The sequence below is a fragment of the Hyposmocoma kahamanoa genome, unplaced genomic scaffold (genome assembly GCF_003589595.1).
Source record: "Hyposmocoma kahamanoa isolate Upper Pololo Valley unplaced genomic scaffold, ASM358959v1 80, whole genome shotgun sequence".
NCBI classification, from domain to species: Eukaryota; Metazoa; Arthropoda; class Insecta; order Lepidoptera; family Cosmopterigidae; genus Hyposmocoma; species Hyposmocoma kahamanoa.
In genome coordinates, this window is record NW_020654051.1 from 7758742 (window position 1) to 7773738 (window position 14997).

Consider the following 14997-nt stretch of genomic DNA (forward strand, 5'->3'; position numbering starts at 1 on the left):
CTCGCGCCCACCACCCTGAAACATATGTAGACAAGTCCCACGTGCCTGTATTTTCATCAACACCCTTAACTTTCAAAACCAGAACGCATTAGAGACTATACACACAGCGTATTTTATACGCGCCGACGACGCGCGTTTTACAAACGCACGTTTACGGCGCCGTAGAAGCTCTAAAAGCAGACAGTTGCGTTTGTATCGATTCAAACGCGCGTGAAATGCGATACAAACGCGAACGAGAAGCGCTTTCCATGCCACTGAATTTGTGAAAGGTGAGTGTGCAAAGGTTTACTCGCTGCGACTGCATCGCATTTGAATGGCGTTTACGCGCGTCATGTGCCCGCTGTCGGAGCGTATAAAATACGCCGTGTACATAGGCACTTAATTGCTACTTGGCAGCTGGAATAGGTAAGGTGGCAGCATGCTTCTAAAAACCTATAGTAAGGTCATGGTCTTTATTTACTGTTGCACGTAAAGGAGAGTGAATATCGTAACTACTATAAATGCTAAAATTTATACTAGTTACTTATTTTGAACCTATTCATAAGGTTATAAAAATTGTGTACGTATTCATCAGACATTTGATTCAGTCATCAGCTCATTGGGACACTGTAAATTGAAAATGAAAATTTTCACCTGTTTGACCTGTTCTCTTTTAAGAACATTCTCAGTATGGTTGAGATATGTACCTACGTCACGGTGGACCTTTAATCACGCCTCCTCGTTTACACGTCTACGTTTAGTAACTTTATATTTGAAATGAAGGTGAAGTTTTCTCTACAATGCTGTCATAGAAATTAGAAACAAGATTGATTTGTTAATCAAGCATGGTCAATCAACAACTAGAAACCCTAATAGTTCGCTTAGTTTTATACCGACATAACAAAATTGGTGTAAACGGCAATTTAATAGGTACTTGGACATCTGCCTATAATCACGACCTATGAAATCTTCCAGTCGCTTCATTGATGTTATATACTGGAAATGCTTAACGTGCCAGTAATATTCCACGCTTATAAAATAGGAGCACATTAGCTTTAACTTTACAAATAGAATTTGAGCCTCAATTTCTCATATCTCTTGGATTGTTCAAACTATCATGTTCGCGTACGTGTTCAGTGATACCTCGGTACGTGATGCTTAGTGCCCCCACTGACCCGCTATCGGTCGGTAAGAGAAATTCAATAATACTGAGTCTTGTGGGTTCATGGTATACAGAAAAGTGGATTTCCATTCGTCCTGAAAATAACGGTGATACGTGTAACCGGTTATTTTGTTTGAACACATCGTCCTTCTTTCTACTAACATTAAGTACATTTTAGCACTTCACATCTTGATTTGAAGCTCGTGTCGATCTAAATGTACGAAGATTGTGCTATATCCGCTTTTAACTGTTAGAGGCAATAGGGTCGACACGATATGCTTTTGTTTCAAGAATATAGTTTCTTCATATTCTCTTTTTGCAATTATTAAGATACATTTTCATGTGGAGATTTATGAATTGTTCACTCTAAAATAAACAAAGAATTTTTTTGCAAAAATTGCCAGTGACGTAATGCGATACAAAAAAATAGATATTATTACAAATATAATTAAAACAACTTTTGATTAAATTCTCTACATGACAGAAACTATTAAGGACGACTGTGGAATCTTATTATGTGCGTGCTCAACCGGCTCTTAACCGGTATTTATTATCTGCAAACACTTCATTGTTTTCTTCGTCTAATTTATAACCTCGTAAAAATATTTGTTCTATGCGAGCAATCTGCCTCAGAACTTTACGACATTCCTTGAAAGTAAAATCTATTAAAAAACATTATTATAGCTTTTATTTCCATTGTCTTTTATTCATGTTAAATACATATATAAAGATGCAGTCATTTACGACTGTACTCCAAATGCCCGACATAACATTAGCAAAGAGAACAAAGAAAATTGTAATTACGCTAAGTGCCGGCAAATGTCATCGACATCGCAAAGGATAACTGAATAATCGCTGACAATCCCTACCATTCACATTAATATGGAACAAAAACCGTATACTGTTACAAAAGCAAAACTAGACCATGGCGGTTGGGAGAGACTTTTTAACGTTGGGTCAGTTGATTCAAAGAAGAATAAGAAGAAACGAAAGAAACCAACAATAATTTTGGTCTTGGTCTCATGTCAGTACACCTGGTCTTGTTCTTGGTATTGCACACTCGGTCTTGGTCCCGATCTTGCTGCATGGGTCTCGCAAGTCTTGCAACTACTTGTTACTTATCAAACTATCATATTCCATTATTCTTATAAAATGTGGCAGTGAGGTTTGGTTCAGATTTTAGAACAACGTAACAGAGTAAGTACATTTTGAGTACATATTAACATAGTTATAGTGAAGGCCAACCCAACGACGAAAATTAACTTTACAATATTTTTACGATCGTATTGGTTGCTTATAATTTTAGGCACACAATATGCTAAGCCCGTGCGTAAGGTTAATAATAAAATGTTAATTAGCATATTATATTATGTAAAGTACTTACACAATGTATGATTCGCTCGAGGAAGTACCACGCATTGCCTCGTTAGTTAGATTTTCAGTGTATGTTGTTCTTGATAATTCGTTAAATTAGTTTAACTCGCTTTTTATCACAGATACAATGTGTAAAAAACTACTTACTTCAAAGTATACCGATACGAAATCATTTCAGCATTGCAATTAATCAACCTTATTGACAGAAAAAAACTGTAGTTTTGATGCCGATACTAGGGAATGTCTGTCAATATCGATATTGATTTGAAACCAAATACACCAATATCTAACGCCCATATCTGAGTATGAGATAACTGCGAGACGCCAAAATTTCGCAGTCTCTCTTGTTTTTGCTAAAATCTTTCAGAATCGGTCTTGGTCTGGCTAGAATTAGGTGGTCTTGCTCTTAGTCGTGCAAAAGACCGATTTTAGGCAACTAATTCAAATATTTACAGGGACACTTTCAAAAAAATGTCAACTCCGGACAGAGTTGAGAGAGAGGCAGAGAGCTGCTTGCTCCTGACACTATCCTAATAGCGTGACATACGAAATATATAATAAAATAGTATGCAAAAGAGCTGTGTTTTATTAAGTTATTCAGAATGGCATATAAAATAAGTTCATGTACTGGTTCTCTCTTTATACTTGTGCCTCAATATTATTAGATGTATTATTTCCGCCAAGAGGCGGTTAGGGGGAGAATTCGGAGCTGATCATGCTATAATGCAAAATGAAATAAAATCCACTTGACGGGATGGAGGGAGAAACTTATGGTATTATTATAATGGAATGGGTATTGTGGACAGCCGTACCTCAAAACGCTGAACTGTTAGCCCCATTACCTATTGGAGCGAAGCAGAACGGTGTATCAGCAACCGATATAAGCGGCGGAAAATGTCAAAATGACAAATTTTTATTGGTTTAACCAACCGAGCTTTTCTATGCTTTACATTAGGCTTAATATATTGAGTTCTACACCGAATTTTCTAAAAAAAACCTTAAAAATTAAACTAAATCTCGAAATTATTTTTTATTATAAACTGACTCTATTTAGCTACTTCAATGGTAAAGACAACCCCTTTTTAGACCTACAACACCACCCTAATAAAATCACAATTATGAAAATTCTTGGAGCTTGTAAGAGCAGTGTGTCGTGTAATTAAAAAGGCAATTTTCGTAATGAGAATATGGCGTTAGATTAACCTGGCTTGATAGACGTAATACGTTACACAGAAGTCATAAGGGTGGTGGTGACATTGGTATGAAAAAGTGCATTAACGCTAACGGACAATATTTTGAGAAACAATAAATTCATTTCTGACCATTTAGTGCGCCCCACGTGTATCCTAACAACAAGTGTTTGCAACGACGGCGAAATGTGTAAATGTATCACCGTCTGTCGTTGGAAACTATGTAAACAGTGTGGGAGGCTACTTGTGTGGACATTAGAGCCACAGGGCGTATTTTATACGCGCCGTAAACGCGCGTCATCTGCGCGGAAACGCGCCGCAAACGCGCTGTCGTGAATCGATTCAAACGCATATTTAGGATGCTTTCAGTTCATCTCACTGAACGCAGGCAACTACTTCCGCCATAGAACCTCCTTAGTCATAGGAAATTAAACTATTATCGTATGTAAAAGGGTGCAAACCAATAAATCGGATTCATCCTCTAGTTTTGCACCCTTGGAGATGAAGTATTTTCTTCACATTTAAATGGGACCACTACGGAGGTACCAAAAAAAAGTCATCGAAATGGTAACACGCTTTTTGGTAGATCTCTTTAAATTGAATCAATAACAAAATTTCTCTTCTCTTTGGTACTTATGTATAAAAGTATAATGTCGCTTTGATATTATAGTTTAAAAATAATTCGTAAATTGGTCGAAACCCAATAGTGTAATGTATACGGTTAAACCATTTACGTATTTATTCATTTTCGGTAAACGATTTTTCTAAACAACACCGTGAATGGGTACTTTTTAGATTTTATTTTTCAAAATGCCAACAATGGCTATTTTTTTAATGGCAACACAGACTACTGAAGCTGCGATCCCGAGATTCGATTTCACTTTTGTTATCGAGCTTCCTGTAAATTATAAACTTTATTATTTCCTAGTCAAACGCCGCCGAATTCCTGACGAAGTTCACAAATGTCGGAGTAACCTCGTAACATAAACATAAAAAAAAATACAGTACAATTGAGAACCTCCTCGTTCTTTTTGAAGTCGGTTAAAGAACTGGTTTTATGTTAACAATACTTTCACACTACAGAAAACATAACCGCGTACTTTCGTTACAAGGAGTTATATTTTATAACCATACATTACATCCGGTTATGACATGACGCTAAAATAACACTAATATATTTAAAATACGTTTCGCAATATGAATATGCAATTGAGAATGTTTACGCACGTGTTAGGGGCTACTTACACAATAATATGTAGGTGTCAATAATAGCCGTAATAAAAGGCTTAGGAAGGACAAATATACCTTTTTGTAATAGAATATGTGAACGCATTTACATGCGATATGAATTCTGATGTAGATGACTATATTCATATTGTCTTTTATTTTTAGTCATATTGCCTTTTACAAAAATGCTATTCCGTAAATAGTTTCGCAGTTCTATGTAAACTTCGTACAGAAAAAGAGGACGCGGTTTATGAAAATGTTATTCATTTTAACCTAAAACAAGTCATTTGGTAGCAGCCGCACTCCTTGTGAGAGAGTTCGTTTTTCGTTTGTTTTTTTGCTTTTCGTCAGTTTTGTCTTATTTTATGTTTAGGAAATGAAACTATTTTTCCGGATTTGAATCGCGTATATTTGTTTTTTCAAACAAACCAACAACGTTTCGGGCTCTTTACAGGTCCCATGATCACGGATGACTGAGGCGGTACAGTTATTTTATGTTGTATTTTTTATTTTGTTTTGCTTCTATTCATTTGTATTCTGTTCCAGAGTACTGCCTGCAAGCAGTAATGTGAGTAACAGCGTTCCGGTTTGAAAGGGTGCTGGTGAAATTACAGGCACATGGGACTTGTCAACATATGTCTCAGGGTGACGGGTGCGGTGGCAGTGCCCCTCAGGTCTTTGCGATTTAAAGTTCTCAGTGACACTGCATCTGCTGTGGAAAAGCGTGTTGCTTACCACCAGGTGCACGAGTTCTTCGTTCCAGCACTGGGCATAAAAAAAATATAAAAAAATATTTCAAGAATTGAAACAGCAATTATTAATTTTATTACCTATTTCTCTTGTTTATAATTGAATCCAAACCCATTACGGTAAAGAAACTAAAAAAACGATATCAAAAGTTATATAAAAACGATCAATCTATATCAAATATAAATTTTATCATTCTGTCAATCAGTCTTCATAAAAATTTAAAGATCATTATTTATCGTAGTGCTCATATGGTATTTAACTTGATTTAAAATACTGCAGTTAAATATTAATCAACAAGAACAAACAATCGGTTAATTTACATAAAAGAAAGCGCTTAATTCGGTTAAGCTCTGCGGTTTAAATGGCTTTAACTAACTAAGCGTCTTGGTCATTTGTACCCGTCGCACTGATAATTAACTAAGACAAGCCCGCTGGTTAGCTGCGATTTAAATAACAGAATAATTGAGAAGTTAACTGTTGTTTACGCTTTAACTTTATGTTAATGCCACGTTTAGATATACGCCACGTCTATGTCAGACTTTAACATCGCTCCTGTACTAAATGACGTACATATATATAAATTATATTGGACTACTTGTAAAATACTAACTTCTTCGCATAATTATAATATTACTAATATCATAAACAACAACTTTTGTTCCATGGCTTTTTATAAAACAAAAATTGTACGAAAAATAAACTTTTTGTTTATTTGTAAGTCAATGTTTTTATTGTTTAACTAACACTGTTTAGATCTGTAATAAAGTAGTGAGTTCCTTACTCCTGTTCCTGCGTTTTGCACACAGAGTTATCATTATCACCGTTAAAAGCGATCTATTGAAATAAATATTTTTATTTTTTGTATGGAACAGAAGGTATTTATAATGTTAGTAATATAGTCCTGTGAGGTTAATATTTTACAAATATATTATATATATATTAAACGCGGTAATGATATTGGTTACACGAACCCTAACACAGCGCTACAACTGCCTTCCCAAGCGTTACGTTTGGCATTTAGTAGGTACGAGTAAGAAGCTGAAATTTGACGGAATTTAGTACTAAGCTGTTTTTTTTTCTATTCTCTATTTGATACTAAATTCCGAGTAACTGAAGGATTTAGTTGTCAATAAAAACTACAGCGAATGAAAGCGTTTTTTGATTTAAAATTAATTATAGCTTATCTCTTAATGAACTGTGTTACTGGATTAATTAACACGTCTTTGTGACTCACATAAGAGAAGGTTTTTCCAGCTCCCGCCAAGAGCTCGGAGACATCGGTGAAGGCGCGGAGTAGGGTTCGTAGGTGGAGCTCGAGGTGGTGCCATCCTCACATCACCTTCAGAAGAACTCCGTCCTAACAATGAACCTCTTTCCCTCGACAAAGACCTGCGTCTTCCAAACGGCGCACCTCTAACTGTCGCGTAGTTATCCTCAGTCATGTTAAACGTTTCTAAAGGTATTCCCCCATTCTCCTCTTTACGACTTCTCACAGAGAACGTTCTTCTAAATCCATTAGCCAGGCCTTCAATTGTCTTTCTTTTCGGCCGTGGAATCTCTTCAGAACTAATCACAGTTATGTCATCCATGTTTTGAGGTTCGTACATACGGAAATTCCTAGAATGATCCAGAGTCAGATCCTCAATGCCCCCATGGCGATATCGTAGTGGCTTCACTCTGTCGATAATGCCAAGTTCGTCGTAGCTTCTGTAAGTGGATGACGATCGTCTGGGCGCTGGAGGTAATCCGGCTCTGTCTATCGTCATTTTAAGCCGAAGTAAGTTTAGTTGTGACCTGGTAAAGAAATAGTCGAATTAGTCGACTGAACTCCCTTCGCTGATTGTCCTGGCTTGCCTCGACGACATTTCCCGAATAGAACAAATGGAGACACTTGATAAATCTTATTTGAAATGATAGAATATGGCGATATGGTAATCCTCGGTTTGGTCTTATCGTGACGTCACGCCTAAATTTATTTAAGCTTAATACGAGTACCTGAGCATCGTTTCTGATGTGGTACAAGTCTACACCCACATCTTCCATGTTGTGTTATATATTGCCCTATAATTGAATCTTGGTCAATACTACATTCATTGAAATTTACACAAATTTCAACCTTGCCTCTAGCGCCATTTAAAAAGACCTGATACACAACAGTCACATTGATTTTATATAGGACCATTACCAACTTTGATATAGTACGTTTAGTGTTAAATTCGCGTGTATCAGAACCGTTTGGCATAACAATATCGTGACTTGTCGAACTTCGGAGCGACATCGCTGTAAAATTTGTTTACCATCCCCGTACAGTTTACTCGCTGTAAGTGCACACTACCACACACTAAAGTATACGAAATGTGATATTTTGACATAACGGATATAAAAACCGTGTTTGTACGTCACAAGGTTCAAACTGCAATGGGAAATATTGATAGTTACTAGACATCAATTTGTGACCGGTTTGAACCCACACACGTACCTCACTATTGCTTTCTTATCACTAGAGATAACTATGCTACACACATTAACTTGAGTTGATTTTGTTTCCAGGTTCGAAGAGAATTATAGTTCGGTAAACTCGCGGCTGTGTACGCGTAAGGGTTCGTTAAAGGCATAGAAACACGCGAACATATGATAATTGTTAGTCGAGTAGACTTGTTAATGAAATGTTTGCCACTAACACACAAAAAAATCGTATAGAATGATTAAAGCATTTGAACACGCCAAATAGGTTACAATTTTTTCATTTATTGTTTTTGAGTGTTCTATTAGTGGATACAGGGTTGACGTACCACAACAGGTTTGATATAATTTTACTCATCGTTAATACTATGTCAGAAGTTATGTCCATAGAAATAAAATAAACTCTTAACTTCGAGTTTATGTACTTTTCTTCGTCGGAACTTTACACTCTTTGGTATGGAGAGTTGCGCACAAAATAAGATCTTATGTACAAGGATATAAAAGATAATCTTGCACACAATGGTGCAAACCGTTCGTACGATTAGTACAGGGAATTGACAATTATCGAATTAGGAGCCGTTTCCTTAGCCACTAACGAACTCGATAAAGCCGATGTAATACGGATTTGGCCTCTTTGAACATCCTTTTTATTTAATCTGACCCTGACTTGAAAAATTGATGAAATGTTTTGGGGCAACTTGATTGTAAAAATGAAGCTATTTTAGAATGAATGCATTACACTTGTTTTTAATGTAAGTTTTGTATGAGCAAAAGAATTGTAACATATTAATTAATTGTCCCAAGAAAGGAATGTACACTCCAATTACACCTTTCCAATTCCAGCCGCCAAACAGAAATGCGAGTTACAAAGTTTCGGTTTTGAACAGTTAGAAATAATGGAAATTAAAGGTCATAGTTGCAGATGCATATGACTTGTCAACTTATGTCTCAAAGTGACGGGCGCTGTGGCAGTGGCCCTCAGACCTATGAAACTTAAAGTTAGGAGTGGCACTGCGAGTCGTTTACCATCAGCCGCACGTCTTGTTCGTCCCGTCACTTCTGCCGCCGTTAGTAGAAAGGGCGCATGCGACATTTTTTCTAAAATTTTGTTATGTATGCTGCCGTGATCAGTAAGAAGAGGCCGATCTGTCAATATTTTTATTTTTTTCTAGGCGGATAAGGTATGAAGTCACCGCAAGAAAAAAGTCAATATTTTTTTATTTCATTTCTTTAAACATTATTTTATCGGTTTTGAGTTTTTGTCACATGCGCCCTTTCAACAAAGGCGGCAGACTTGGTATCACGAAAAAGTTAAGATGTACGAGTACTTGTGTATATCAAGGAATGATTTGAAAAACTTTAAAGGTTACATTTTACCAATATATGTATATGTAGGTAGAGACCTCGATTATATGATGAAATAATATAATAATAATAATGACTCCTAAGATTCAAATTTTCTTAGTTAAGGAATCAGGAAATTATTTAGTCGTCATAAACGTTGCACCTACACAATGCGTCAAAATGTTATTTCCGTGAATAAACATATTTATGTAGGTGCAATGTGAAATACCGTGATTACTAAAATATTCTTAGAGGTTACCTGTAAATCAGAGTTACTCAAGCAAATATGATTATAGGTTACCTACCAGGCAATCACATCGATATGAGATTAGCTAAGCTAAACAAATTTTATTAAATTTACGACAAAAAACATGAATGATAACGACGGTATCGCAAAACGTAACAAGCCACGGTTAATATTACAAAAAAAGGTTGTTAGTAAAATTTTATATCGACTGCTTTATGTCACTCATCGTCCGACAGCTCATCGCGATCTCGAGCGACATTCGATTCAATAGTGAATCAGAAAAAAGCGACTAGTAAGTATTTTTTAACAAATTGATTTGTGTTGTCGAATTTAAAACGTACTGTTGTATTTTGTCGCGTTACGTATGCATGGCTTTAAAAACGATCGATCATTTATTTAGCAAAGAACCAACATATGTAATCGGCGGACTAAATAATCTTACTTTTCTGAATAGCCGGCCGTTGTAGATGATTGTAAAATAAACGGTACCACTGTTACTTTTCGTGGAAAATGATATGCTGCTATCAGGCAGTGATATGAACCCTCAACTCTGCCTGGCTAGGATTAATATGTTTTAGATACGTAGTTAAATCAATAAATAATAATACAGTCAAGCGTAACTCTTATTGCCAATAAAAATGGAAGTAAATTGATTTGGTATTCCACGAACCCAGTGAACATTAAATTGTGAAAATAGCTGCGCGAATACTGACTATTTTTTCATGCCGTTAATTAAAAAAAGTTATATAAAAAATATATTCAACACAAGATTCAACCTTCACTGGGCTCGCGGAGTAGCAAATTTATTTACTTCCAGTTTTATTAACATGGACTTCCGCAAAGTAACGCCTGAATGTATTAACTCTTATTGCCGTTGATTGTAGTGTCAATTAGTACTTACAATGTTCAATAAAATTCTAAATAATTTGAAAGCATTGCCGATAAATCAAATGTGAAGAAAACTAGAGAAATAGCATTTGCAAAATTGTTTTTGAAATTTAAAAAAAATGTTAGAATATGTTTAATTTTATAACACTGTTGCGGGAGGGCTATGTTTTTCAAGTGTATGTATGTATGTCCATTTCTTTTTCACGCTGTACAGCCTAAACGGCTTGATGGATTTTGACATATGAGGTGTCGTTAGATTCCTCTTGATGGTGGGAGTGTCATAGGCTATCAAAAATAATCAAAATAGTGAGTGGGGAACATTTTTTTTATCTTTCCAGCGAAATATTTTTGCAGTACGATTTTCGTTTTTTTAAATAATTTTTAGGCTTGTATACAGTGTAGTATAGGTATGTATTAAGATGTAATATTTAAATGTACTGCAAGTTTCAATTTTTGAATGCCAACGATCGTTAAGATAAATGCTGCACCAGTAGGTTAGCACGACAGGGCGCGATTTGCGCGAGAGCGACATAAAACGCGAGATACTGTTGTTCTCGCCTAAACATCTCGCGCTTTATGTCGCTCTCGCGCAAGTCGCGCCGTGTGGTGCTAGGCCCTACAGTAGTAACTTGTTTATAAACTTTTATCTAACCATATCTCATGCAAATAAAAATCATTTCATTTCAATGTAGATATAATAAAATTACATTTGATTTTAGAGTTCAAATGCTTTACAGTTAGCTCCACGTCGTGCAGCCATACTTAACATAACAAAGGACCGTAAATGTAACATTTTTTTGTGAGCTAACCGCGAGCGCCCGTGAAATCATTCCAACTGCCCAGTAAAAATGAGCTTGTGGTTATGTAAACAACAGTGGCAGGAAAAAAAAACAGAAAAAAATTTTCAAAAAAAGAAGTCAAGAGTTATTGTATGGAGTAATAGAACATTGTGTAACATGAAATTGATTCTATCATCAATTTCGTTGATCAGAGGATGGATGTGCTTGTTTCGACATCGTTAATATGTGGGAGAAGTGTCGGATAACTTTTATAAAACTCTTTGAAGACTCGCTTGCCCACAACTTGCCCATAAAGGAGATCCGTGAATATCCATCGCATTCATTGCATTGGTATGTTTACACTCTATTAACATTAGCAAAATTTAGAAAATGTTATATATATAAAAATTTTTGTTAATATGGCAAAGAGCCTAATACGCCTACGCGTCACAGGGAAATGGGGTTATCTGGGATTTCGTGAAAGTCTTATGGACATATCGATTATTACAACCGATTACCACATCTAAATATGTTTGTCGCCACACCATTGCCAATAACTAACAACTATAACTTTAACTTTAACTGCCTCCGTGGCCGAATGGTTACCATGCCGGACTGCCACGCAGAGGTCCCAGGTTCGATTCCCGGGCCGGGAGAAATATATGTTTGGCCTATATTTATTTCTCTGGTGAGTCTGGGTGTAATTTGTGGTTGTCTATGTGTGTCCATGGCCCTTGCGACACCCTAGTGCGGGGATATGTTGAGTGTGTGCGTAAAAAACAAACGCATTTCGATTTGATTCAAATTTTTGTTCAAAAATCAATAAGAGTTCGTTGTAAGGTAACATCACTATGGCTGAGATTTCTAAAATGCACATTGACTTAGACTAAACAAAAATGGAGATTTAAGCAAGTTTTTTTGTATTTATAAAACGAACTCTACCTACGTTTTTGTAACTACGAAAAACTTGCTTAACTGGCCATTTTTGCTTAGTCAAAATCTAAGTTCGTTTTAAAAATAAATCTGTCTTTAGTTGTCATGTGAGAGCCGTCACCATACCCATACTACGTGAAAAGATATAAAGACTAGAGACACGTGATATTATAAACGTTATGGATTTACATTTAAAAAATCGAAAATATTACCATTTCCAGAAGCTTAAAGTACCATCAGCAAAATCCAAAGAAAAAATAACTTGAACCATTCAAACACTTGACTAAGGCGAACTTTGAAAGTGCTCTCAAGATAAAACTTAAGCTGACTAAAATTAGTACATAGAAGCATCACTCAAGTCAACTTGAAACTAAACAACTTGCATGTCAAATGTACAATTGTAAGTACTTAAGAATGTACTTGGTGATTAATTATGTTTTTAATTGATTGGTGTTATGGGTAAAAAAATGTTACAAGCTTTTTGTTACTCAATAACCCGCTCACTGGGCTTTATTCTTCTATATACTTCTGTTTCAACTTTCTGGCACTTCGGTGCGTATTTAAAAATTCACCTAAGTATGAAGTGCATTAAGATAGTAAAAGAACCACTCAACATCTTCTCGTTGGTGACATATAAAGCGATTTGACGATGGATAGAGATGGACAACGCAGCGTAAATGGTATTTTGCCATGCACGAAAAATGTAGTTTATAAGCGATCGATTATTTGAATTTTAATATAAAACTACGTAGAGATTTCAATTCTATTTCAACCTTGATCTACCCTTTAACCATTTCCAAAATTATTTCATTTTTCCTGTTCGTTTCTTAAACGCTATCCGCTAAGTCACAATTTAAAACAATAACAATAATATGAACACCCAGTATCTTTTCGGTACTCCATTTCTGGTTAATAATAATGCGAAACACAGTTTTTTCTAAATATTTGAGATATGTAAGTATAGCTTTGTGCATAATTTGATCTGGTACACGTACGTGTGCACTTAGAATGTAATATCTATTCACACTGACTTTGACAATTGCGAGGTTGCATCGAAAAACATATTATAGAGTTCCATTGTTTAGTCGTAGGCATGATGAACATGCAGAAGTAATAGAACAACTACTATAGCTTCTTCGTCGTGTCAGGTTGACTGGTGACGGTTAGTCATATCTTTGATTCCAATCTCCAAAAACGCGTTTATTTACAAAAATAGTTTTCAAAAACTAGATGTTGTATCGAATTCGTTCTTGATATTTCTTTAAATCAAACCCATTTTAATCGTCTATTGTAATTCACTATAAAAATATCCGTTGGCAGTGTTTAAAAATGTTTTGAACTATAGGAACATTACGCTAACAGGAAGCTCTTTAAAAACAAAGATTGATTTGATTTTGATTGTTCTCAGCGTTAATTGGAGTTAAAAGCCTTTAGTATTGTTTTAACGAAGTGCTCTATTTTTAAATTTATCTTTTATTGAATAATGAAACGGGAATTTGGAAGCTTAGATATTAGAAATGAATGCCCTGTGAATGGAAGAAGCCCTAAAGTCCTATTATAAATGGAAACTGGAGAAAATAAAATGTACATTATTACATCCCATCGTCACAGCGAGATTGATTCAAGATTGTCTCAGACAGAGTACTAAAAAACTGACCTCAAAAGTTCGTGGAATGACTGAAACCGGTTACCGGAAAGTGTGCGAAACCGGATTCATCCCCTTATGAATCCGGCTTCGCGCACTTTCTGGTAACCGCTTTCAATAAAAGTTGGCAAATACACATTCCACGAACTTTGGAGATCGGTTTTTTTTAGTAGTCTGCACTGACATTATCATATTGCTTTTTATCCCATAGATTCAATCCAGAAACGCATATCCCGCATGTGACCGAGGAATGTACATGGTGCACATTGTGCTTGTCTGTCTGTCCTATTATCGTAGGTATCGTTTTAAATTACATTTAAACTAAAGGCGGTAAAGTTACCTATAACCAGAAAATAGTAGTGCTATTTTCAACATCGATGTTCACTCTGTTGAACATATCGAGCTCTTAGGTTTTCGCGATTGTTACACATAGGAAATGAAACTATTTTTCCGGATTTAAATCGCGTATATTGAACACTCTGTTGAAGTTAATATTTTTTTAACAGTCTTCAAAATAAGGACGAGGTGCTCAATTCGACTGTATTTTTTTTTGTACGTATGTTATGCGATAATGCCATTTGTGAATCGATTTTGATGATTCTTTTTTGTTGGAAGAGGGTAGGTACCTCAGTATTGGTTCCATTCAAATTTGAAGAAATTATTCCATCCCTAAGGGTGGCAAACTAGGGGATGAATCCGGTTTCGCCCACTTTCTGGTAACCGATTTCAATAAAAAAAAGGCAAATACTTGTAATTCCACGAACTTTTTTGTACAGGTAGGGTTTTTTTTGTATAAGGTATTGAGATTATATTACTGCCTCTTTGTTTGTTGCACTTGTAAATGGGCTTTAGTTAGCATTCGTTGTTTAAATTACTGCATTTCTTTTATAGAATGGTGCCAATACCTCACGTGAAGTTCATCTGGTCACGCCGCTGGACTTTGTCAATAATATGGAATCCGTAGTATATTGTACAAATATGTATTGAATACATTGACTTACAATTATATGGACGTC

At 35.7% G+C, this 14997-nt stretch overlaps 1 protein-coding gene across 4 annotated transcripts in view; it reads right to left on the bottom strand.

The window, feature by feature from the left end:
• The window catches only part of LOC113233908 (caskin-2), a 411484-nt gene that overhangs the window by 181327 nt on the left and 215160 nt on the right, over positions 1–14997 (bottom strand). For 2 of the 4 annotated variants that reach the window (XM_026469137.1, XM_026469138.1), the window contains exon 2: positions 6917–7476. The exons of the other annotated variants lie outside the window; for them this stretch is intronic. In XM_026469137.1, coding sequence (XP_026324922.1) covers positions 6917–7448 — 532 coding nt within the window. In that variant the 5' untranslated portion in view covers positions 7449–7476. The remainder of the gene's footprint in view (positions 1–6916; positions 7477–14997) is intronic. 4 annotated transcript variants of the gene reach the window in all.